The sequence below is a fragment of the Colias philodice genome, chromosome 15 (genome assembly GCF_061535455.1).
Source record: "Colias philodice isolate Cphi_HAF_F1 chromosome 15, ilColPhil1 Martin Lab GWU primary, whole genome shotgun sequence".
NCBI classification, from domain to species: domain Eukaryota; kingdom Metazoa; phylum Arthropoda; class Insecta; order Lepidoptera; family Pieridae; genus Colias; species Colias philodice.
In genome coordinates, this window is record NC_143100.1 from 2,265,748 (window position 1) to 2,293,653 (window position 27,906).

General features: G+C 31.4%; 1 protein-coding gene across 1 annotated transcript in view; it reads left to right on the forward strand.

Moving 5' to 3' along the window:
* Positions 1 to 27,906, forward strand: part of LOC149482048 (kin of IRRE-like protein 2) — a 176,819-nt gene that overhangs the window by 83,912 nt on the left and 65,001 nt on the right. The window contains exon 3 of the mRNA XM_089703743.1: positions 17,385 to 17,532. Within this exon, the coding sequence (XP_089559869.1) occupies positions 17,385 to 17,532 (148 nt within the window). The remainder of the gene's footprint in view (positions 1 to 17,384; positions 17,533 to 27,906) is intronic.

Genomic DNA, 27,906 nt, shown 5'->3' on the forward strand with positions numbered 1-27,906 from the left:
GCTTGGATGCTTCGTGAAATTTTCAATCTGGATATTTCTAGAAGGTTCGTGTAGGTTATGTGTTTAGCGTGAATTAGTTGAATGATTTTATTTTTAAAATATTGTGAAAAGTAGAGCAAGTATATTATTTGATGTTAAATACATTTTAATTGTTGTTTTAGGAAAAAAAATGGGACAGTGGTTTTGATTTTTGATTAAAAAGATATTATCACGTACATATTGATATATGATAAAGCATTCTTAATATAAATACATATAAGGATACCTATATGCGTCTGTCTGATGTTCCAAATACCAAATATTCACAAAAATCATAATACGAGTAAAATTTCAAGGTCGCGTAATGGCAATACCGTCACGTCATAGGGTAAGTCGACGATTTTGGTATCTTTGAATCTTGCCAAATAAATTTCACTTCTAACACGTGTACTCTGCACACACGCTCTTTTTTTTAAACATAAAGAGAGAACTTGTAAAATATCTACAATAAATTTATTGTTTTTAATTTTGAAGCCACTCAAACGACTACAAAACAATCTAATAATAAGTGTTGCACTGTACGCGTACAAATAAGCGTACAATAAATCGTTTGAAGTACCCATTCTCATATTTACATCAACATAATACTGCCTATAATCGTTAGAGGGATTTCAATGTAATACCCGATACGAATCGGCTTTCAGATAGCTTCAACGGTTTTTACATAGAACAATTGCTTTGTCTTGTAATGTTCTTTGTAATATTCATTTATTTATGACCGTCAAATTTATTGTATGTGTGAGATGGAGAAAGTTTCGTTGAATTGAATAGCAATATCGTGTTATATTATGTAGAGATTGCAATAAGATATTGTTCTGTATTAATATTTTAAAACCTATAGATAATAATATAATTTATCTCAGTTTCTACTTAGGTAATGTTTAATGTTATAAATTAAAGTCTAAGTATTACTCTATTATTTGACCTCAGGAAACAAGAACCATAGTATTTAGAAGTTGGAATATTATTTATTTATTTATAACCACTTCATTGTACAAAACAATGCAGGAAACGTGGTACAAATTAATGAGGTACAAAAATTTTGCACAATAGGCGGATTTATATTATTGCTACACAGCAATCTCTGCCAGGCAACCTGGTAGGAAAGGAAATGTGAGAAGAATAAGGATAACGCAAAAAAGAAATAAAAGAAAGAATAGGTATATTAAAAAAATGCCTACATACTACATAAACTACATATTAATGTAATAGTCGTGTGTTAACTGTAATAGTCTTTGATTTAATTGATTGTCGATCTTTCTATAAATTTCTAAAAATAGAAAGATCGACGACTCTACTCGACGATTTATATAAAAGTATACGTAATTTAAAAGACAAAAAAACTTTTCTAATACAAATTACTGTCAAAACCTTGAACAAAGTAAAAGCTTCAAGAAAAACGAAAGGGCTGAATATTAACGCTATGAGGGTAGCTCAGCTGCAAGTAAAAGTCTGATCCCCTTGTTACATTTATCTTGAGTGCTTTTTTATTTACTAGCTGTGCCCTGCGGTTTTACCCGCAGTAGTCAACTCCTGCTGGTCTTAGCATGATGATAATATATAGCCTATAGTATAATATATAGCCTTCCTCGATAAATGAGCTATCTAACACCGAAAGAATTTTTCAAATCGGACCAGTAGTTCCTGAGATTAGCGCTTTCAAACAAACAAACAAACTCTTCAGCTTTATAATATTAGTATAGATTTATTATACCAAATCATATTATGCTTCTTGACATTATTATTTATAAATTTTAATAACTTATAACGTAGATATAAATATGTAATTTAATTAACTAACAATGATCTTTCAGAAATACTTAGTTCAAAAAATTACCAACACGTCCCGCGTTATAACGTGGGACTTTAATAGTGTTTTTGTTAATTATATTTTTTATAGCAACTTATATTATCTTTCGTACTTTGCATACATACAAAGATACATAATATATATTTATACATTATATTATTATTATAATAATATAGTTTTTAATGGACTAACAAAGATCTCAAACTTTCAACAAGTATTTAAATTTCATAAATTTCACGATTTTCCTTACAAATAACGTGACTCACATTAATTTGATAACCACGTATGAATGTAAATTAATTAAGCCTATTTCCCTACATGTTGGTATCGCAGTCGAAATTAGCACTTCAGTCGATAGCGGCTCGAATGCGTTAGTAACATGCAATTTTACGGTTTTGAAGTGGAAACATTTTAACCTGGTAATGTTAGATAAATTAGCATTTTCAACTGGGAATTGAATGGAACTTGACAGCGAATGGTCATGGAAGGAATGGTGATGTACAGGGTTGATAGTGGCTAATTGGTTTTTAGGAATTTATATGACATGAATAAGTGAATGAGAGTGAAAAATTCTAACATAAAAGCTTACTAAGCCTTGTTACTGTTAAGTGCGATTTTGGTGTTTAACAATATGTAATACAAAAATTATTCACAATTTGATACGACCCACTTTTTTATGGTATTATTTATGATAACTTAAGAATAAATATGAATAAATTTCAATATTACGTATATTTTATTTTAAAAATATATTGTTAATACTATACGAAGACAAAAAGCTACACGTGTGTCACTCACACCATTTCACATTTATTTATTAGAAACAGTGTTAAGATGCCAAAAACATAGAAATAATTAACCTTCAATAATAGTACATATGTATTTATATTTTATCTCTCTAATTCGTCGAATTTAAGGTCATGTGATTTATCGCCATTTTCCTTGAATATTAGGTCAATCATAAACACAAAACTTCCTTAACATCTCTATCGAAAACGAAATCGTAAGATTGGGGCTTTGCATGCAGCCGCTACTGTACTGAACAGGAAATAGAGTGAGGTTACCAAACGTTTTAAATAACAGAGATTTTTTTTTATTAAATAAGGAGAGAATTAAAAGACTTTTTAACGGACTTCAAACGCGATTTATTACTAAAATGCTTAAGGGTATTTCCGAGGTTAATACAATAAAGTGAAATGAATTCGTAACTAGCGATTGATGAAACAAATATGAATGCTTTTATTATCAAACTTGTATCTCTTCATACACTACATTCACGATACTTACAATAAACGATGCTCTGATCACAATTTTACTGAATAACCCTACGTCCGAAATTCTTCTGATGAACTATACCTATATTTATTAGAGCCCAAGTTCGATCCAAATCCGTGAATCCAATATTAAGCGTTTTAAATCCGTTAAAAAGGATTTCTAAATGTTTTTACGCAAAATAACAACAATTAGAATTTAATAGTAGCAACAATGTTACAAATAGTGATAAAATAGTTTTGCACTTGAGATACAAAATGCAAAATGCAGTGTATTGCTTATCGAGTCAGGATACCCGGAGGGAATCAAATAGAGGTATCAAGTGGAATGCCACGTTTACTCCTCTTTATATCAAGAATACACATGCAGATTTTATAAAGCCTTTCATTTTACTTGATATCCTTCACAAGTAATTAGATTGTTTTAGGTTATGAATTTTCAATTTATTTTTTTAATTTGAAAAAAAAACCATTAGGTAGATATAAATTGTCTTTATTATGCAATTAATAAATATTTAATATAAATAATATTATGTCAACAGGCGGGATTCAAACCCGCGTCTTTCGCTTTGCCGGGCGAGAGTTAAATTAGAGAGTTCAAAAGTGCATTAACTATACTAAAACTACCGCTATAATAAATATCTCGTTACCAATAAAAACGATAAAACTAAGCTAGATATACTAAATACCAAAATACAAACAGTGTAATAACGTCGTTGTTTTACATAATATAATCTATCGAAAACTGTTCCCATAGTCACCCTAATAGACGCTTTTTACGAGCAAGTAATTACTAAACGATATCACGCTATGCTCGCTCGATGAATGCAAGAAACTTAATCTATTTGCCTTCGCTGTTAGCTTTTGATTAGATCGAAAACCGAATATTTGTACAGATAATTTTATTGGATGCTCGATGGAATCGATTGTCCAAACAGATACATGGGTTGTTTATTTTAAATGTGCAAGTGTGTTTGTATCGAATTATATTTAGAGATTAACTTAAAATTTCTAAGTGTCACTTGTTACAGGGGGTTACAGGCGAAAATCATAAAAATATGTTAATTTAAAAAACACAAAGACAAATTATAATATTGTTTAAAAATATAATTTTATAGGCAACATTAATATCTTTTACAATGTGACCTATTTTTTATACAGTGTTGGTTGAAAACAATACGAACCATTTATCTCTTATTTGTGTTTACAGAAAACAACAAAAAACCAGTCAATATATCGAACAAATACTTGATACGTCATATAAGGTTACATTGTTTCGTTAACCAATACATTCTGCTACATTTTAGTACTAATTAACTTGCCACGTTTATAAATTGACGTATAAAAAGAGCATTGATAAAACCGAATTCATTTGTTATTGTTTAAATATACTTTTATTTGATTTATTATATAAAGACTAGCTTTCCGCCCGCGGCTTCACTTGCATTTTCAAAGAAAAACCCGCATGGTTCCCGTTCCCGGGATAAAACTTTTCGTATGTGTTAATCCAAGTTACCCTCTATATGTGTGCTAAATTTCATTCTAATTCGTTCAGTAGTATTTGTAGGAAGAGTAAGAAACATACACACCTCCACATACACATTACACATCCTCACAAACTTTCGCATTTATAATATTTTGAAAACGCAGGCGAAGCCACGGGCGGACAGCTAGTAAATAATAATTAATAGATAGGTAAAAAGAAGAACTTAATAATATTAATTGTTTTTGTTAATAGCAAAAATGATATATAGATTATCGAATACCTTGTAACACTAAAAATATCTTACTTATATCTTTCCGACCTACGATTTTTTACGCTTAAAAAATAGTACTAAAAGTAGATTAGTCACGGTTTACAACCTCGCCTTAAATTCTATTAACTAGACTTGATTATACGATAAATTTCAAACACTTCACCATAGCGCAGTACATTAATCATGGAATGTTTAAAAATTATAGCTGGAGTATTCATAATAAAGGGCTATAAAGGAAAATGGATTAAAATCTTAATAGAGCTAACTTGCTGAACTTTATTCGCGCCTCCAAATTACAGGTTATTGTTATAACTTAGTTTACGACGCAGGCTTTGACGCAGCTTTGCCTTGTAGCTTTTTCATTGGCCTTGAATCATTATGTTGTGGTATTTTTGGACGAAAATAAACGTATTTATGAACGGTAGTTAAGAACAGGACTATAAAGGTATTTTCAAACGTTTTCTACGTCTTTTTCTAGATTAGTTGTTCGTGAAGTATTATAAAACTAGTGATAACTAACGATAACGATACTATTGTCATCTATACTAATATTTTAAAGCTGAAGAGTTTGTTTGTTTGAACGCGCTGATCTCAGCAACTACTGGTCCAATTTGGAAAATTCTTTCGGTGTTAGATAGCCCATTAATCCATCAGTCCTCGGAATCACAGACACAATAGAAAATCTATTGTGTCGCGCCCCGATCGGGCCTTACGGTGGTCAATGGGTTAATCGAGGAAGGCTATAGGCTATATATTATTACGCTAAGATTAACAGGAGCGGAACAATGCGGGTGAAATGCGAGCTAGCAGCGTATAAAAAAGCTCTGCTCAGTTCACTTAATAGTTTGCATTTTTTGTTATTAAAGTTAATTAATAGTTTGCAAATATAATTAATGATATATTTATATATTTGATACATATCTATTTATAATTATTTATATTTTAACAATGTAAGTTTTCATCATCGTTGTTATTCATACCAACACTTTCATCTTTATCAAAAGACGTTATTTGTTTAATTCAATATCAGGAAAACCGGTGCTATTTATTCGCTTCAAATAATATCAGTATACAAACACAATCACTTACATTAATTAGGTTTCGATTTTCGATTTCCAATATTCAAAGTCAATAACGCTAAGTCTACATAGCTTCCCTTAAATTGTATTACGAAAGCTAAACAATGTTTTATAAAGCAACAATACGAAAGTTCGCACAAACTACGCTACGACTTTTTGCCAAACAAACCGCATCTCTTTCCCTCACACGGATTAAGTGCAAGAAGAAAAGAGACACATACGCGTGAGATTGTGAACATTAGTCAACGACATGAAATTACAGCGTAACACCGACCCTCGGTAAGCGAAGACAATATTAGTGGGGTTCCCGCAAAAACAATACCTTTGTGTAGTTGCCAAAATATCGGAGTGTAATAATGTGAAGATATTTCGCTTTGAACAATATTCAGAACAAATTGCGGGGTTTGGGAATAAATGTTTGGAGTATGGTCTTTGATTTACACACCGAAAAGATTATAGAGTGAAAATAAAAGTATAGATATTGTATTTCTTATAGCTGGGATCAATGCTATTACATAACGTTATCTAATACGTAAGAATTTCGATAGAAATCGTATTATTACTTAATGATGACAGTTTTGTATAATGTAGTCCATCAATAATAGACATAATATAATTTTATACACCTTTTTAATATATTATACTTATCCAGTACAGTGTCCACGTACTCAATAAATGAATTACATAAATTATACCCTACAAGAGAAAACAGACAATAAATTTTATTGCCACGGCATTCCTAAGCACCGAACGTTTCCTTGAAGGTCTGCAGTCCTTTCTTAATTAATGTGAAGAAAAGTTGTATAATTATTTTTAGAGATGTATTATTGAAGTATCAAACTCATCTAATATCAAGTTCTAAAAGAACATACAGTCCAGTATATTCCTCGTGTGTAAAGATAGATGTGCGTGAAGTATGCTGTTATTTATGTACCTTGACAGTAGTGGTAAATTCATCATCGTCATCTGTTCATAATAATATATGCTCCCACTACATGGTGGCCTCCTATGAGGGTTCAAGCCATAATCCACCACGCTGGCCAAATGCAGGTTGGTAGGCAGATAGTGCGCGTCAAATTTATTTCTCCTAGGATAGATCCTCGGATAGCTCAGAATAAATCGTACCAGCAAGATGATGTGCATAAAGTATGCTATACTTTAGCATCTATACCATATAACGTTACACCCTAAAAGCGTTACCTAATCGTTCCACGAACCGCTAAAAGTTAGTAACTTTTTCGACGCTTCATTACTAATGCAGTTGCGTGTAAACGCCTCCATTAGGAAAGTGATGTGAACGTAACGTGACATGCCATAATTATTGTGGCACGTTTTTTTACCTGTATGCTTTGCTCAGAATATAATGTAGGTTTTATTTCATTGGTGGTAGACGCAGCCGTAAAACGCGTTTTATGGACACATCATATTTATATGAAGTTGCGTTTCATATAATATTTAAGTACAGTCAGAAGCATAAATATATTACCATTTGCAGATTAGCAATAATATCTGTCATAAGAATGGGTTCAATAATATCTGTCTGCCCGTATACAGCAAAAATATCTGACATTAGTAGGCAGCATAATAAAGTGGCATCAAAATTATGTGACGAAAATGTTACAGCAAATAATTGTGACAACCTCTCGAAGCATAAATATGTGACGTCACCTAGGAGGCAATAATATCTGACACAATTTTATAATTCTGTATTGTAAAATATAATTGATTCAAAATTGACAAAAAAGCATAAATATGTGGCACTAGCTTTCCGCCCGTGGCTTCGCCTGCGTTTTCACAGAAATACCGCATAGTTCCCGATCCCGTGGGAATTTTGGGATAAAACCTATCCTAAGTATTAACCCAAGTTACCCTTTATATGTCTGCTAAATTTTATTGTAATCGGTTCAGTAGATGTCAGTAGTATTTGCGTGAAAGAGTAACAAACACACACATACACATCCTCACAAACTTTCGCATTAATAATACTAGGTTAGTAGGATAGGAAGTAGGATTATAGTAGGACTAGTAGGATAAGATAGGATAGGATTTTAAAAAGGCCAAACGTTTTTTTATTGAATTAGTGTTTTGTATTTTGCTGGGGTAAGAATATGAACAAAAGACACATTATATTTTGTAAATATTTTTTTTTTATGAAATTACGATAATATGATAACTTGCCATAATTTTCGATACTCAATAAAATAATAGCAATATTATAGGCTAATAATTATAGGTAAATGAAAATGAATAACAGAGCAATCGTGTCAAACGCCGCTAACGTCAAATATAACAAAACATGTGACAAAACAATTTCTAAATAATACACGAAGGTTACACTGAACCTTCAAATAAAATAGATCTACCCAAGTGGTCATTCATATAAGTATATGAATACTTTAATTTTGTCATGATATGATATCCTTCTAATATTATAAATGCGAAAGTTCGTGAGTATCATGTAAGGATGTTTGTTACTCTTTCACACAAATAAAAGACAAAATGGAATTTAGCACACTCATAGAAGGTAACTTAGATTAACGCTTATGAGAGCTTTTATCTTGGAAATCCCACTAACGAACGTGAACGGGAACTATGCGGGTTTTTCTTTGAAAACGCGGGTAAGCTAGTAGGATATAATATCAAGACATACAATATGTAGTATACAACGACGGCACATATTAATTAATATGGTAATAATGTTTTAAAACAACGTAGTCAAAATAAAATTTATTTATTTTGTACTAGATTTCCGCCCGCAGCTTCGCCCGCGTTTTCAAAGGAAAAGCCGCATAGTTCCCGTTCCCGTGGGATTTCCGGGATAAAACCTATCCTATATGTTAATCCAAGTTACCCTCTATATGTGTGCTAAATTTCATTGTAATCGGTTCAGTAGTTTTTACGTGAAAGAGTAACAAACATCCATACATCCATACAAACTTTCACATTTCAACTTTCACATATTAATTTTGTATTAATTCAATATTAAATTGAAAATAAAATTGCGTCAGATATTATTGCTTCCTAGTTGATGTCACATATTTATGCTTTTTGTGTGGAATCAACGCAAAATACAGAAATATAAAATTGTGTCAGATATTATTGCCACCTAGTCGGTGTCACATATTTATGCTTTGTGTGAGGAATCGATGCAAAATACAGAAATATGAAATTTTGTCAGATATTATTGCTTCCTAGTTGATGTCACATATTTATGCTTTTTGTGAGGAATCGATGCAAAATATAGAAATATGAAAATGTGTCAGATATTATTGCTTCCTAGTTGATGTCACATATTTATGCTTTTTGTGAGGAATCGATGCAAAATACAGAAATATGAAATTGTGTCAGATATTATTGCTTCCTAGTTGATGTCACATATTTATGCTTTTTGTGAGGAATCTATGCAAAATATAGAAATATGAAATTGTGTCAGATATTATTGCTTCCTAGTTGATGTCACATATTTATGCTTTTTGTGAGGAATCTATGCAAAATATAGAAATATGAAATTGTGTCAGATATTATTATTGCCACCTAGTTGATGTCACATATTTATGCTTTGTGTGAGGAATCGATGCAAAATACAGAAATATGAAATTGTGTCAGATATTATTGCTTCCTAGTTGATGTCAGATATTTATGCCGTGAGAGGTTGTCACAATTATTTGCTGTAACATTTTCGTCACATAATTTTGATGCCACTTTATTATGCTGCCTACTAATGTCAGATATTTTTGCTGTATACGGGCAGACAGATATTATTGAATTAGTTCTAGTGACAGATATTTTTGCACATCGCCCCCTAGGCATATATTATTGCTCGTGACTGTACATATTGCGAGTAAGTTTGTTATAAAATTTTACGGTTCGGGAGTTTTTCGTCAGAATAAAGTTGATACAATTATTATAAATACGTTATATAATATTTTTGTTTGATTAATAAATAAATAAATAGTAAATCAATATTTTCAGGACATTTTTCACACACGGTACGATCTGATACCATACTAAGGTTTTCGCTTGTGTTATGGAAACCAGATGGCTGATAAACATACATTTATAAATTTAAATATTATATACTTAAATAGATAATTAACACCCAGACACAGAGCAAACATCTCTGTTCATCACACAAATATTTGCCCTGGGTGGGAATCGAACCCACGACCTCTCGATATATGTTATATTATAATTATGTTTAATATTTGTATGATAATTTTATAATCTATGCTTCACAATAGCACATGTTCTTTTGCACCAAAAAGTTAATTAGTCTCTCGTTAATTATTCCACGATCAAAAATATTCACATTAACACTAGAGCGCACGCGCGGGGGACATAGGTCACCCAGTGTATTATATTGCTAAATATTTTTTTAAAGAATCGTGCTTGAGTGTTGTTGTCTCAGGTATTCCCCGACTACCAATCACCGGACATTTTAGCAGCGTGTCAGCTTCCTTGGTGCAACGAAGTGTACTCTGCGAAAATATAAAAGTACATGGGTGACGCATGTCCCCCGCGCGAGCGTTCTAGGAAGTTTTTGAAATAATACAATTACAAGTGAAAATCAAGTATACCCCTTTTATTTTTTATGATAAATTTATACTTTTAAGAAATTATTAATATATATTGGTAACTAAAATCGAAATAAAATACTCATATTCGAGGGCTAGGACATACTTATTTTTTATTGAAAATAAAATTTTATTGGATAAGAACAAATTATTCTTAAACTGTATAATTAGATGATTATTTTTATCAAATTTGTAGTTTCCAAAGTAAAAACAACTGATTGATCACAGTAAGTAAAAAATTAGTTACTTTTCACAGAGGTTTATGTTTAGCTCATAATTTAAGTAAAATGAGAAAATATTGATATTTTTTTTGTTTCATCACTTAAAAATAAAGTTGATTCATAAATAAGTACTTCGTTTACTTTTTAAACTACGATTTTTATGAAAAAAAACGTGCGTCGTAATTGGTGACATATGTAACCCACGCGTGCACTCAAGGAAAATTTTAGGCGCGAGCGCTCTAGTGTTAATGTTTAATTACTCAATACCATTAGGCGACACAAAGAGCCAAGTTATTTATATACAGCGGTTTCCTTCTCTCATTCAAACTAAAAATACATTCACGGAATAAAGACGGTATCCCAAACATTCGTGTGAAAATTAATTCACGTGTAAGTTCACAAGTTAAACATTCCGAGTTGTGAACTAACCAAAATTGATTCCGCGTTAAATCGACAAGAAACCACATACGATGGTTTTGTCCTTGATAATGTTTAGACTCACCTATGACATTATTGGGCGATAATTATTGTGTGCTATTAAGTTTTGGATAGTTCAAAAGTCCTTTGTCAGTAAGTACTAAAAATGTAATCAAATAATCATTTTTTATACTGATAAATTAAATTCATTTAATTTTATATTAGCTAGTAATATAGCTTCTAATTAGTAATATCTAGGTCGATTGTTTAGAATTAGGATTAGCACAGCAAATATTCTATAAAATGTTATAATAGCAAATCGAAGTTTTTCAGAAATCAGTTAATTCTTAAGTTTGCAAAATAATATATCTCATGCTTATCATTAGAAACGTAATCATCTTCTATTCTTATATTGGGTCAATTATATATATATATATATTGGGTCAATACAATTGCGCATATTCTGTTCATATTGGTCGGTTAATATTAGCCAAAATAGAACGAAGCCTTATAATATATTACATTGAAGGGACAGTAGACAGCTGCGTCTCAGCAAGGGTGTATTTATCTTCAGAGTTTCCTCATTGGGGTTATAATACGGATATGATAAAAGAATGTAACCCACATCACAAATACCCATCCAAGAAACATGAACTGTGACGTCATTCATGTTAAGATTCAAATTCTACTGCGAGATAGTTCAAGTAGTTGGAGTGGAGAGTTAGTGTGGTTGTGACAGTTTTCATATAGTTTAGAAAAATTATTATGTTTACGGGGTAGGTATATTATTTGTAGTGGATAAATATAGGTGGATGGCACAGTTATCAAAAGATTGTGTTAATTTCATCCATAAAGTACTTAATCAAATAACACATTGGAATTAAATATCTAAAACATCAATGTCGTAGATTTAGAAATAAACTGAGATATACCTTACAAACATAAAACTATGCTCATAAAGTTTTAAGTTGATTTATAATTTATCTATATAAGTATTTATTTAAAATTATATATACGTATGTTTATCAGCCATCTGGTTTCCATAACACAAGCGAAAGCTTAGTATGGGATCAGATCATGCCGTGTGTGAAAATTGTTTTTTTCGTTTAAAAATAATTATTTCATATAGTATTTATCAAGTAAAAAGGGAACGGATTATGTTAAAAGATGCAGACGACAGCTGGTTCTCGCAAAGCATGTATTTATTAGAAATGTTTTGCTTACTGGATTTTATGATAAAAAATAAATGCAGCGCTCTAGAATGCTAAGTCCCAGATGAATAGCTATCGCAGACTTCTACACTTTTATTATTTACTTGTGAAAAGTTGCATATGAATTTTACGCCAATTTAATGTATTTTCTTTGTAAAACAAATAAAAGGAATGTGAGTGTTATATATAATAAAAGGGTTAATTTGTGAGTTGTATAATTTATTTTGTATATTGTTTGAGTATTTCCAAAATATATTTGTATAAATACATACCTTACAACATGCATCTTTCGTTTGTCTAATTTCACAAAGATTTTCTTAGTTTTAAAGTATATGTATCGGTATTACTTTCTATCAAATGATCAAAACTATTTGCTTATCATTAAGAAGAGAAACAAAGCCGCAATTGAATAGTTTTTAAAATGTTTTTAATATAAAAGAAAATAATAATAAAAGCAAGTTAACCCAGATGTATTTGACCACTCTTTAGCTGGTCGTCCATCAAGGGGGGATTTTCTTATTGCTGTATATATCTCTATACCTTTTATGTGCTTTCTGTATTTATTATTTATTTTTATCCGCGTATCATATTTCATTTGTGGATGTTTTTTTCAATTTCCCAACTAATAATATTATAAATGCCAAAGTATGAAAAACAAAAACAGTATCAAATATTTTCCTTTTATGAATATTAGTTAAGGTTATTGAAGCAAAAATGAAAATAATGATGATATAATTGAAACATATTTTTTGAGAAGGAAAATCTATTGGCCCGTAAAGAAAACGAACTGTGAAAATGATCCTGTCCAAGATAGCATACAGAATTTATTAATAGTTTATTTGTATGCATATTATTGCTTCTTTATCTATTACTAGAATTTCACTCGCGTTTTCAAAGAAAAACCCGCATAGTTCCCGTTCCTGTAGGATATCCGGGATAAAAAGTAGCTAGCTGCCTACATACCAAATTTCATTGTAATCGGTTTATTAGTTTTTACGTGAAAGAATAACGCATTCGCATTTATAACATTAGTAGGATTATGCTTAAAATATTAAGCAATCCTCCTTTATATCTACGAGTAAAAATTAGATTTCGAAATTGTCTTGATTCTCAGTAACACTTATACGGGCAGGTATTATAAAAACCAATATGAATAAAAGCTGTTGGACAATTAAACGTAAACGGTGAGATTAAGGTATCCGTCACTCATACGTAGGGATTACGTAGCTTTTAATGTAGACTCTCGTAGACGCGTAGCTTTTTACGAGACTGGGCTTTGGAGGTGGAATTGACGATAATACGTATGTTTTTTCGGTGTTTTTAATAGTTATTTTTGGTCTTTATTTATTTTAAGGCAGAATGTATTAGTTTTTAAGAATATTATATACTCGCTTTTGTAATAAACACTCTAAATTTTAATCTTAACCTAAAATATTATCATAATGAGATGATGATTATCTTCTGTTTTGTTTCCATTATAGTATCATTAACAATGCATTATAATTTATGAAGTAGCATTGTATCTAAAATATACGAGAAAACAAAGCATAAGAGCATGAGCGCATTATCTACTATTGAAAAGTAGTAAAGCGGTATCAAAAGTTTATCATTTATATGATACTAGTGGTCCGCCCCGGCTTCGCCCGTGGTACATGTTTCGCAATAAAAGGTAGCCTATGTCCTTTCTCGGGTATCAAAATATCTCTATACCAAATTTCATGCAAATTGGTTCAGTAGTTTAGGCGTGATTGAGTAACAGACAGACAGACAGAGTTACTTTCGCATTTATAATATTAAGTATGGATTTCAAATTTAATACAGTTCTAAGATACATTTATTTAAATAAAATTATAGTCAACTACGCCGATAGGAAAAGAGCTTGCATTGTACTACTGCACTAATACTTTTTTTTAAATGTCTACATCACGTCCAAAACAATATGAATAAAACAAGAAAACTAATAACCAAACACGATTCTCGCAATACATTATAATATCATCATAAATCAATGAATGTCATTCCCAAGTCGTTTTACATAACTGAGTAAAGCTGCAAAATATGATGTAGAGTTTTATTGCCTCCTTTATTGTGAGTGACTGTAATGAAAATCTGAGATGGATTAACACGATTCCAGGCTGATAATATTATTTGAAATGGATTAGAAGATATAAAGATTTTTTTTGTATCTTTTAATTTTGTTACTAGGTAGGTTATAGTTGATAAATTATGGAATGGACGTCTGATACAATTGTGATATTATGTAAAAAAAAATGTTTAGTTTCTTAAAACTATCCACTTGATTTAATTCCATTATTATTAATAAAGTAGACTTATTTGTGTTTGTCTATCTATACTAATACTAAGACTAATAATATTATAAAGAGGAAAGGTTTGTATGTATGTATGTATGGTTTTCACGCATAAACTACTGGACCGATTTTGATGAAATTTGGCACAGATAATTTTTAGACCCTGAGAAAGAACATAGTGAAGTCCCGTGTCCCCTAGTGGGGTAAGGGGCAGATGCATTATTCATACATCTGTTTCACTGATCAATTTTCTTTAGGGACAAGTAGGTGATCAGCCTTCTGTGTCCTGCCAGACCGAGACATTTTTTTTTCTTCGTCTCCACCGGGAATCGAACCCAGGACCCCTCGGTTCTACGCTCACGCGTCAACCACTGTACCAAGGAGGCGGTCAGTCGGAGAAAGAACATAGGCCACCGTTTATTGCGAAACATGTACCACGGGCGAAGCCAGGGCGGACCGCTAGTTATTAATAAAGTAAACTATATTTGTGTTTGTCTATTAGATATAACGCAAATGATTACATACGATTGAATACTTAGCAATTCTGTGAAATTTAGCGCAAAGATGATTCTCGAACATAATACATATTATCTATTTAGTAACTGAGCGTTGATTAAATACGCTTAGAATACAGAATATAGGTCGGTGAATTAATTGTAACACTTAATATTTCAACCTATTACATAGAATCTATAGCTACGTATCTAGGTAATATGACCGCCTCTCGGTACAGTGGTTAACGCGTGAGCGTAACACCGAGGGATCCTGGGTTCGATTCCCGGTGGAGACGAAGAAAAAAAAATATCTTGGTCTGGTAGGACACAGAAGGCTTATCACCAACTTGTCCCTAAAGAAAATCGATCAGTGAAACATATGTATAATGCATCTGTCCCTTACCCCACTAGGGGACATGGGACTTCACTAGGTAATACGCCGCTATAAGTGACTCTAACATAAAACATTATATAAACTCTACTTGTTTTTGTACTTTTATTTAAATTAGGGAAATTTATAGTTTTCTCATAGATTTATCAAAAATATAACCGACAATAATTGTACGTAAAACATTAATGTAATAAATAAACCTAATATTACTACTTCGGTGTGTAAAACGTTGAAAGCGTACCTAATTATTATCGAGTTAAATTTCAAAGAACGTGTGGTGTTATTCCAATATCAGAGTTATCCATTAAATACAAAGTCTGAATAATACGTGAATCTATTTTTTGTTTCATTTTTTATATGTTTTAAAAAAAACTTTTTCATATTAAATTTACTGTTCAATTAAAACTATGTACTCAAAATGCACAAAACTCCAAACACACAATATCTCATCCACGAACGCAGTTACCCATTTAATTATTAAAACACTAGTTTAACAAGCTTCATTTGAGTTCTAAATTGAAGGGGAATGAACTTAATTTTAGTTTTAGCTGGGTTATATTTAATTTGTTAGTGCCAACGGACAAAGGGCTTAATCCTTTCAGCTGAGTGTAATAGGTCAATGCTCTTCCTCACATTTATCTATTTATAGACTTAGATAGGCAATTGTGTCAAACTGTTATTGAAGTGACCGTTCTTTTATGAGTACCCGCATTTTAGAGAAGTCAAGGATAGCATTGATTATTGAAAATACAAATTGATAAGCATAAAGCAAGCTTATAATTACTAGCAGTTTCCTGACTTTGTCTGTGATTTTATAGCCGCACTCAGGGATGAAGTACAAATCCAGTAGTGAAATAATATTGAAATTGGTCCAGTAGTTCTTGGAATTATGCAATAGGACCATTGTACAATATATTTACGCTTTAACCCATTGACCACCGTAAGCCCCGATCGGGGCGCGACACAATAGATTTTCTATTGTGTCTGTGATTCCGAGGACTGATGGATTAAGGATTTAAATTTTTATTTGCTTTAAAAAGAAATAAGAAGCAGAAGAAGCAGCCCGATCAGTGTGGACGTGGCTTGGCCGACGAAAATGACGTAACGTCATGGACACAATTTCATAAAACATAGGTACTTACACTTAATTAACATAAACATAAATCCTCAAATTTCTTGAATAAAATAACGTTTTATACATAATTAAGCCACAGAAATGTGTCTTAACATCAGGTTTCAGTGTAATTTGTGTACCAAATATAATGTATAACGATAATAAAATCATAATTACCTGGTTAACTCTTCAAGGTTATTTTTTCAACTAATCCAATATAACAAAACTACGAGCTTGTTAAAATTAATGAGATTACACTCAGTATGTTTTCTGTGGTTTTGTATTTTGATTTAGTAATGAGGGGGTCAAACTTTCTTTCTATGGCTCTTAAAAATATAAATAATATCTACATAGTTTGAAATGACGAATTTTAATTAAAAACCTATTTTGAATTTACTATGGTTACAGGCCTCTGAGAACCAATATATGTTATAAATTTTAATAAATATAATGTCAACGAAGATAAACGTTCCCTATTACTAATCGATTTAAGCGTATTAAATGGTTAGGCATAGCAATATTAGACCGAAAGCTTTCATCGTAATTCGCATATTATAGAACGTTTATAAAAAAATTGGTTGTCTGTAAAGTCGGTTTACTGGCGATAGTTGAACATGACAACGTCCGATTCTGCATCTTTGTCGCTCGTTCCGCGCTCTCATTTCACATTTTATTTATTTATTATTATTTGTTACAGGAAGCCAATCTTCAGTAACCGGGACGGTAACCCGCGTGTCTTCAGTAGTGGGTGGCGAGGCAGATCTGCCCTGCGACTCCCGACCTCCTCAACGCAATGATAGTCTGTTACTGGTCGTCTGGTATAGAGATGATAATCCAGTATACAGGTTAGTGTGAAATGTTTGATATTTATTTTGGTATTAAACCATGTTCATCTGTAAAACGAATATGATGAAAATCTCAATGTATGGAAGGAGATTGTCCTCGTGTTATTTATTATTCGTATTCGAAGTTATTTTGTGACGATCTTTTTTTTTTGGTAGAAGAGTATTTCTACAAACAGTCATGTTATATTTATATGGATGGCTTCCATAAGAATTAAATTCTTACAGTTTAGAATTAAAACAGTAGTTTTATAGGGCTAGTAATTTTAATAAAATCAATGTTTATTCTTCCTAATATTTTGAAGAATATCTTGGATCTGTTAAAAATGAAAAAGAAACATAAATTATTGACCCAAAATTTCTTTAAAACAGACCATTAAGAAAAAAAAAACCTCATGTAATTGTCACATAGAAGAACATACATTACGAAGCGGTGAAACGTACATGTGTTTTCACTAAACGTATACGAAAACAAGGAAAAATCATCGCGTATTATAAACTCAGACAAAGGGTCGTTTTATATATAGCCGGCCGAACTCACGAAGCATAAAATTTCTGACTCCACCTTGTATGAAATAATATATTGGCTTTTTATGCAAGTGGACATTACATTCGATTTAATGTAAATTAAAGTTGATTTAAATGACGATTTAAAATGTTAATTCGCGAAATTTATACGCGCTTTAAATGTAATGGTATCGGAAAGCAGATTTCGATTTATTGCTTACAATTAATATTAATAGTGTAAAAGTTGATAAGTACGTGAATATAAAGTTTTGTATGAAATTAATATATTCACGTTTTGAGCTTCTCATTTATCACGACTTAATTTTAATAATATTTTAATGGCCAAGTAAACGGTTTATTATTGTAATTTTCTTTTCGAATTCTATCATTATCAAATCACTACAAAGTATAAAACAAAGTCGCCTTCTCTGTCCCTATGTCCCTTTGCATGCTTAAATCTTTAAAACTACGCAACGGATTTTGATGCGTTTTTTTTAATAGATAGAGTGATTCAAGAGGAAGGTTTTAGTATATAATTTATTATGTTAAAGACAAAGCGGGCGAAGCCGCGGGCGGAAAGCTAGTTATACTATAAAAGGCTATCTTCAAATTATAAAAAAAACTAACCAAAATTCTTTCACAAATTAATGAATGCGTTATTTTGCTACGTTAAAACAACACGCCTGAAACCTGATGCTCGCCCTATTAAATTTCATCAAACAGGCAAACGTTCTGTACAAACAATTTACTATGGACTATGCGTATGCCGTATAGGCTAATTACGTGAGTGACCGGTGAGAACAAATTAATCTAATAGCCTAGCAAAGTAATCTATCTAAGCTTAAGATCCATCGTGGGTACGCAGTTGCATAATGTTATTGCATTAGTTAATATTAGATTAGGTTTCACATAGTATAAAATACACAATGTGTAATATACCATGTCATGGTATAATAAAGTCACTCGCCTGCTGTGTCTATGTATGCATATATCTTTAAAACTATGAAACGGATTATAATTTGATTTTGTTTATAGATGAGGAATGGTGTAAGAAGAACGTTTTAGAATATAGTTTGTTAAGTTACAATACGAGGTAAGCCGGGGGGTCGTAAATTATAAAAACGTTGCCAAAATTTGGGTTTGCGTGCAAATTGTAGTTGTACAAAATGTATGCATGCATATTCTGACAACACCACAAGGTATGTTAAATGTTTTAATTACTGTTAATTGATTTAATTGTGGTTAGAAACAGAATAAATGTATCTACTATATAATTAAATTGTTATAAAAAAAATGTGTGCGTGTACTACCTAGTGTACACACGTAAGAAGTGAAATTTCTTAAAAAAAATAATTTACTATAATATGCAACTTTACATAAGAATCACGCGTGGTAGGGATAAGAAAATGATGGCGCGTAACGGAAAAATGTCACGCGTAACGAAAAAATGTTACACTAAATTTTTTTCCAACCCCGATAAAGAAGTTTCGCTTCAAAAAAGTTTTAAGTACAGCAGCTATATAAACTATTATCATAATATTTTAAGTCGAAGATATTTGTAGATTATAGTTGAGAGAATAATTGAAATTAAATGATAATCCCAGTGATTTATGCACTAAATATTTAATCCGCTTCCATTCTGAAATGGAATAACAGTGAAATTTATCTTGCTCATAATAAATATGAACGTTATGCGGGATGTTAAAACCAGTCGTAATGGTTACGATTAATAATTAACAGAATATTATTCTTATATAGTGCAGTAAAATCTTTCGTTGAGAAATGTATATAAACTCGCAAAACAAAACTTATTTACAGTTAATCTGTTATTAAAAATTATTAGAAAACTTTATCGTTATTTAGGTTTAATGAATTTTAAACATAACCTGCGATCCAATGACTTTTTTGTTAAATTATAATGCGTGTTAGAAGCTTCCAAATGGCTTTTAAAAACATTGATTGTTTAGCACAAAATATATAATCAGTGACTTCAAATCTATGTAGGTAGTTCTCTCTGCCGATATTCTAGCAAATCACCTACATTACTTATAGACTACAGGCCATGTTGAAAAATTTATGGGCCATTTGAACCACCAGGTGACCCATCTAGAACCATATAAGAGCATAAAATAATAAGATTCAGTTGTCAGTCAGTACGGCATCTGTGTCATAATGCTTTTAATCCATTATTCCGCAACGCCGTACAAAAATCATGGAAACAAGAGGAAAAAATCTCTACTTGTACTTTCGAATTCTCATCTGCACTCAGGTGGACAGCTTACAAGTGACAGCATAGTGCTGAATCTTATTATTTTAAGCTCTTATATCGTTCTAGATAGGTCACCTGGTGGTTCAAATGACCCATAAATTTTTCAACATGGGCCTGTAGTCTACTATATAAAAATAAGTTGGGTTTTCCTTCCTGACGCTATAACTCCAGAAATCACGAACCGATTTCCACGGTTTGGTTTTGCATTCGTTGGAAAGGGCTCGTGCTTCGCGAGGTTTATAGCAAAGAAAAGGTGTATCTGGTGGCGAAACGTAGTCCGCCCGGTTTGCTAGTCTATTATAAATTTTATTTTTATTCGTTTACTTTTTTCACATTTATGCAATCGAGACGTATTAATAGATACGACAGCTAAAGCGCAAGTTCATTCATTCCTACATGAAAATGTGCTCTATCTGTTCGAAATATACAAGTGAAATCAGTGGAATGGTATTAATAAACACTGACGGATGTTGCCATGGCAACGGATTTAATGTCCTAAGGATGATAAGTGGGTAGTATTGCTTGCTAATGGTTGTTTATTATCATGAATTCAACATGAAGACAGATCGGTTTTGTTTCAATACTAGATTAATGTTTGCATTTTAAAATTTATTGTGTTGGTTACATATGCAATTCTCTTTAGTCCGTATTTAAGTAGAGAATGAGATTATTCTCTGTATTAGTAATTAGTAACCTAATAATTAACCTTAATTAATGCTTTTTCTCTTAGTTTAATATTCCAGAAGTCTGTATTAGTATTAAGTATTTATCTACCTTGCAACAGATAATAATTGTACAAGTGAGTTTTTTCTTTTACTTTTTCTATTTATGTTCACTGTGAGACGTAGAGAAACAATTGTTAATGTTATTATTGTTTATGTCAATAATTAATTAAGTATATCCCTGTAATTGTTTCTGTAAGATCTCCAAATAAATTAATAAATATCAAACGTGATAGAGATTATCAATACAATTTATTTATAGGACAATACCTACTTCTTTAAATAAAACAAAACAAACTAACTTCAGCAACGTTTTTACATATCCAATATAAAGAAAACATTTTTAGTTTCTGTAAATACCATAAATTATATATTTTGTGGGAAGTTTGCGTAAGTACTTAATACTGTTAAAAATTTTTAGGTAAGTACATATTTTAAGGTACCGTCGCGGACATAAACACGCCATACTTTTACCATATAGTTCTAAGCCTTTAAGGACTGACTGACTGACCAGCACTTTGAAACATGATTCGATTTTCAGTTTAGTCCGCTACTCGACTCACAACTTCCTTTTAGACGTAATTCGGTACTGAGCAAATCGTGTATTATGGACAGAAACACAGGCGATTCCGGGCGGTTGGACTTGTAACTGTAATTTGTCAAAGCTTGTATGCAACCGTGTGTAGTGTATAGCTCTCGCAGCCACAGTCGCAAATAATGTGTAACACGAGTTCAAATAATACAATAAAATGAATTGAAACCTGTTAAATGTCACTACAATCTATATTAATTTTAAAATGAAACGCTAAATTTGTTAATAAGCAAATCTCGATAATGGCTGAACCGATTTCGTTATTTTTTTTATAATATTCCTTTAAATACAAGGATGGTTCTTATGGAGAGAAAACGTAAACATGTACCACGGGTGAAGACGGGGTGGACCGCTGGTTGTTGATATATTTAAATAACTTTTCCTAATATAATAAACTATATAGCTCGCTTGCTAGCTTTTATTTTATAGGAAAAATATAAACGAATATAACATTTGATGTTAGCAGTAATATAATATTCAACAGTCAATTTATACAGCATATTATATTCAACAAAAAAGCTATAAGTTGGTAACACGACGCGCATAATGGAACCATTTCGTTTGCACCCTGTCTCTGCAATTTACAGCTGTTGCAATTTTAAAGAATACATTCAGAAACTTGTTTTGGCAGATACAAAACCGCGTTGGCGTTTCATCGCTGTTTTATTTAAATTGCACAAGTTTGTTACGTTTTGGGGGAGCAATGTAAAAAGTGCAAATAAGAATGTACTAGATGTGTTTATTGTTGGGCAGGAGTTTTAATTGAATATCCAGTTTTGAATTTGGTTGGAATAGGCATTTTGTTTAAGGTTGGGTTGATTCAATCAAACTACAACATATTGTGGGTTTATATTATTCTCTATAATATGAGACAGTACTATCCAAATAAGACGGTATAGTCACAGATTAAGTTACTACCTAGTAAGTATACCTAGTATAGTTTTAACTAAACTTATAAAATGGGTTGGTAATTTTAATAATTTTGTGTTTTAAAAAAGGTCTCGTATGCTTAGGTAAATTGAAATTTGTAAAATTGAGTCAATTTGGAATATAAATGTAATTATATTATCTATCCCGACGTTTCACCTGTGTCAAAACTATGAAACACATGCACTAATATTCAATGTCCCTCACCAAACAAAAGTTTATCTTTCGTTCTTTCTCTATCTTTCTTTCGTTCTACAATTGTACGTACAATACAGCACTTAGGTCAGAAGCCTATATCTGCACTAACACCGACTCTTTGTTAGCATAAACATGCATATGGATTGCATAATTCATACGAACTGCATTTCCAATTTCAGAATTTTTAGTTTCGAGAAAGGTTTGCTAGTACTGCGCTAATTGTTATTTGCTTTTGCGGATTTAAGAATAGAAACAGTTTGGAGGTGACAATTAAACATATTATTGTGTATTCAATTGTATACACACGCACACGTGCACACATTGTTAAGATAAAAAATAAACTTTTTTAGAAGAAGAAATAAAATTTAAGATATGGCCATTCATTCAGAAGAATACTTTCTTGAATTTACTTGTTATGCAGTGTTATAATATGGTCGCATATGTTCTTCTTTAGGGCAGAGAAAGCAAAAGTGATGTTGTAGGTACACTTACTGTACTTTTATTAATCATCATATTATCTAGCTTAAGGATAACAGTAACAAAACATTTTTTTTTTAGAATCTTACCATTATCTTTACTAATATTATAAAGCTGAAGAGTTTGTTTCGTTGTTTGTTTGTTTGAACGCGCTAATCTCTGGAACTACTGGTCCGATTTGAAAAATTATTTTGGTGATAGATAGCCCATTTATCGGGGAAGGTTATATCATCACCCTAACACCAACAGGAGCAGAGCAATGCGGGTGAAACCGCGGGCACAGCTAGTCATCAAAATGTTCTCATTGCAGGGACATAGGCTTATTTGGCCTGTTAGGAAGCTTTGAGCGTTAATTCAGCATGTTGGCGAAGTTCCTGCACTTTGATAAATGTCACTTGTCGGCTTTGTTTATTATCGTATAGGCTTGCCCATGATTTTTCCAGGAATATAATATGAAAAGTTATAAATTTTTGAAATCTATTTGAAATCGTTAACCATTGCATTTGTAAAATTTCCTTTAAATAAATAAATCATTTATTTTCACATAATAATTTTACAAATCAAAGTGACCCAGGCACTTGAACATCATGATTTATCATTATTTTATTAGAATTCCAAATACATCTATCCTTATTTAAATTGATAGAAGTCTATATCAATTATCTCTTTTCTATGTTTACATGCTATATTATGTTGCCTGGTAGAGATCGCTACCTAACGGTAGGGCCGCCTGTTGCAAATATTATCTATTGGCGCCAATGTCTTTATTTTAATGTAATAAAACACTTTTCATGCAATTTCATTTCATTTCCTATGTTTTTCACTATTCATTATTGTCACCCTGTCACAGTCCCTACATCGCTAGCCCAAGGAAGCATAGGCTTACATGTTTTCTCTCCCATAACTCATATAAAAGTATTTATAAAAGCTTTTCTATTCTGCATGATTATACGATTTATCCAAATAAAGTCCATTTTACTCTAAACCGAAAGTATAAAACGTAACAACACTTCTGCGACACCTTCTATAAAAATATTTTTAAGAGAAGCTTACAGAATTACGAATGCAAAATACTAATATGTAATAAAGTGTATACTGTATAGTATACTTTAGAGTGTTGTTATTTATATAGCTTTCTTGTTATGACTCCCAAAGTGGACACATTTCATTGAGTGATATATCATTTTTATAAGTAAGGTATTCACATGCAACGATAGACAATTTTGAGGGTTCTGGATAGTTTTTGTTTTAATATTCTGGCATGTATCAATAATAGAAATCAATATTTTATCAAATACCTAGATATTGATACAATTGTGCCATGACTTTTTATTTAGCTTTATACTGAGAAAAATAGTCCAATCATTGTGTAGTGATGACTTTCATTCGTGATTAAACATCGAGTTACTCTTCCACATACAAAAGAATGTTTTTTCTATGAAAAACAAAGTATTCGGTTTTTAAATTTAAGTAAGCGTGTTCTTAGTTTCAAAAAAAAAATATAAAAATTATCTTTCAGTCCGAACAAAAACGGCTTTTGTCAATATTTTACGAGTGAAGAATCAAAACACCATTCGTTGACGCAACACTATTGTTTCGCGCGATTCAGACAAAAAAATTAAAAAATAATAAAAACACGGAAACATTTCGCGAAGTCATCAATCAACAATCACTTTATCGGTTTGTTTTGTTGCAATGTCTACGTTTCACGCTCGGAAATGAAATGAAAAAACATTACATTTTTAAAGTAGAATCGACATTTCGATCGCAAATTGATGTAAACAGACGGCTACTATTTCGTACGTACAAATTTATTGACTTTATGCTGGGTAGACACGATCAATTTTACCGCTCAATTTGCTGGCGGTAAATGTATTAGCCCGAAATTTAGGAAAATTGAGCTAAGTTATGGCAATTGGATTGATTTTTATGTTGAATCAGTTTATCAATGTCTGTTGTCGAAATAATTTATTCGTAAAGGTCGAAGTATATTCGGAAATGCTTCTTAACAATTATTGTATTGAAGAATATTTATAGACTAGAGTAGATAATTTTTGAAACAAAAAAAAATCGCAGTCGGATGAAACCCATTAGAAAAGGAGGGGAATATGATAAAAATGTAAGGAAAAATAAATTACGGTCAATCCGAGTTCGGGAAGCGGGAGGGGGGAGCTTTTAAGAGAAAAAAATGGTTTCTCTCGATTTCCGACAAAACTACAAGTCCTATAGAAAAAAGTTCAATGGCAAAGTTGTAGGTAATTAAAAGTTCTGCAACTTTTGTATTCACAATTTTTTCACATAACCTAAAAATTTAGGTGGAAAATTCAAAAAACCAAGTTTTTGGTCCTTTATTTCTATCTACTTCAAAATTTATTTTTTTTCTACGAAATTTGGTGGAAACTTACCTTATTATGTCACAAATACACTGTAATTTATTTGATTGAAAATATTTATTTTTTTCCCCTTATTTTGAATTAATACCAAAAAAACAACCTAATTTTCAATCGAAAAGTCACCCGTCAAAATATCAGCTTTCTTCAAAAACTTGGGGAGCCTTTTATTCATTGAAATCTCTACTTTCATATGGTGTAAAAAAAATAAACACCACGATAGTAAATGTTCTCAGGAAATGCATACAAACAGTCTGAAAATTAGCTTTTACTAAATCAGGCACACTTCTCGAACTACCTGAAATGTTTTTATCGACATCATTTTGCTTTTGAATATGCTGTAAAATATTAAACTTAGAACAGATAATTATTTTTCTTTTGAAATATTACCGAAAAGCCGATACAAGAGAAGATATAGAGTTCAAGAACTGTGCCTGATTTAGTAAAAGCTAATTTTCAGACTGTTTGTATGCATTTCCTGAGAACATTTACTATCGTGGTGTTTATTTTTTTTTACACCATATGAAAGTAGAGATTTCAATGAATAAAAGGCACCCCAAGTTTTTGAAAAAAGCTGATATTTTGACGGGTGACTTTTCGATTGAAAATTAGGTTGTTTTTTTGGTATTCATTCAAAATAAGGCGAAAAAATAAATATTTTCAATCAAATAAATTACAGTGTATTTGGGACATAATAAGGTATGTTTCCACCAAATTTCGTAGAAAATAAATAAATTTTGAAGTAGATAGAAATAAAAGACCAAAAACTTGGTTTTTTGAATTTTCCACCTAAATTTTTAGGTTATGTGAAAAAATTGTGAATACAAAAGTTGTAGAACTTTTAATTACCTACAACTTTGCCATTGAACTTTTTTCTATAGGACTTGTAGTTTTGTCGGAAATCGAGGGAAACCATTTTTTTCTCTTAAAAGCTCCCCCCTCCCGCTTCCCGAACTCGGATTGACCGTAATTTATTTTTCCTTACATTTTTATCATATTCCCCTCCTTTTCTAATGGGTTTCATCCGACTGCGATTTTTTTTATCTTTTCATTATTTTCAAAGGCTTCTACCCCAGTCTATTATGTAAAAACTTATTTCCGAACATGTGGTAAATAGTTGTGATGATTGAATAGTCGAATAAGTTAGTCTTTTTTCATATATTTTTACAACGTATTTCACAAAATTAATACCACAGAATAAAAGTTATAAAGTCTGCTGATTGCAACGCCCACATTGCTGCAATATTCTCGATATTGAACAGAAGAAACATCTTGCACAATCGCTTCATCGACAGTACTATGAAATTAATTAAACTTTGTCCTATGCATATCAATAATTTTAATTTAACTTTCACAAAACATCTGCGTCGAGTTTTTACTCTTATTCTGTTGCGAACGTCAGAACGTGTGTATTTTATGGATTCACTGAAAATTAAGTCAAGCTTCAAGTTTCATGCAAATTTGATGATAATGTTGATCGTGTGTCGCCACCATTACAGGCGATAAACATCGCAACTGCGTTGCACTTTGCCGCGGGATTTTGAACCTTGTATCCAGGTAAATGATAATACCTTTTAAAGCTTATTTAAATCTGATTTGTTTGCGGAAATTTTATACCTTATTAACTATTCCGAGCTGAACCGATTTAGGTTCAGTTGGCTGCTTTCCAAATGTTTGTAACTATCAGAATTGTAGTTGATCTGGCTTATGCGTCTTTGAGTACGGGTTTAGTTTCGCTTGTACTCTTCGGTGCGGTACTTCTTCGAACTATGGTCTCTAATGCTCTTCCTAATAGCCAATTATATTACGTAATAAGGTGCAATTTAACCAATGTATGTAGGGCTGAACACGATGAGATATTAAGATATTATTTATCTACTGCATTTGATAGAAAGATTTCTTACTAAAAGTCTAAAAATATAGTATAGTATGTATATTTATGAAATGCAGAACTTCAGAAAAATCTGCATCTACTTTCTTTTCCAACTGAAACGGTTGTTATATTATACCAACAAAGAAAAGAAGAAATACTTCAAATAAGCAATACTGAAATATCATAACTTTCGATATAATATTATAGTACAACCAACTGTGAAGTAGCCGACTCATCATAACTTATTTAAGCGCAACTCTTGTTGGCGGAGATATTTCCAGATTTTTCTATTAATAACCAATGGTTAGCTTCGTTAGATCTGCAGCGTTTTCTCTCTCTAATTCCTCTTAATTAATGAATGAGCACTTATTTGAACACCAGTATAATAATATTGAATAAGTTTCACGAGTTTTATCAAGCGC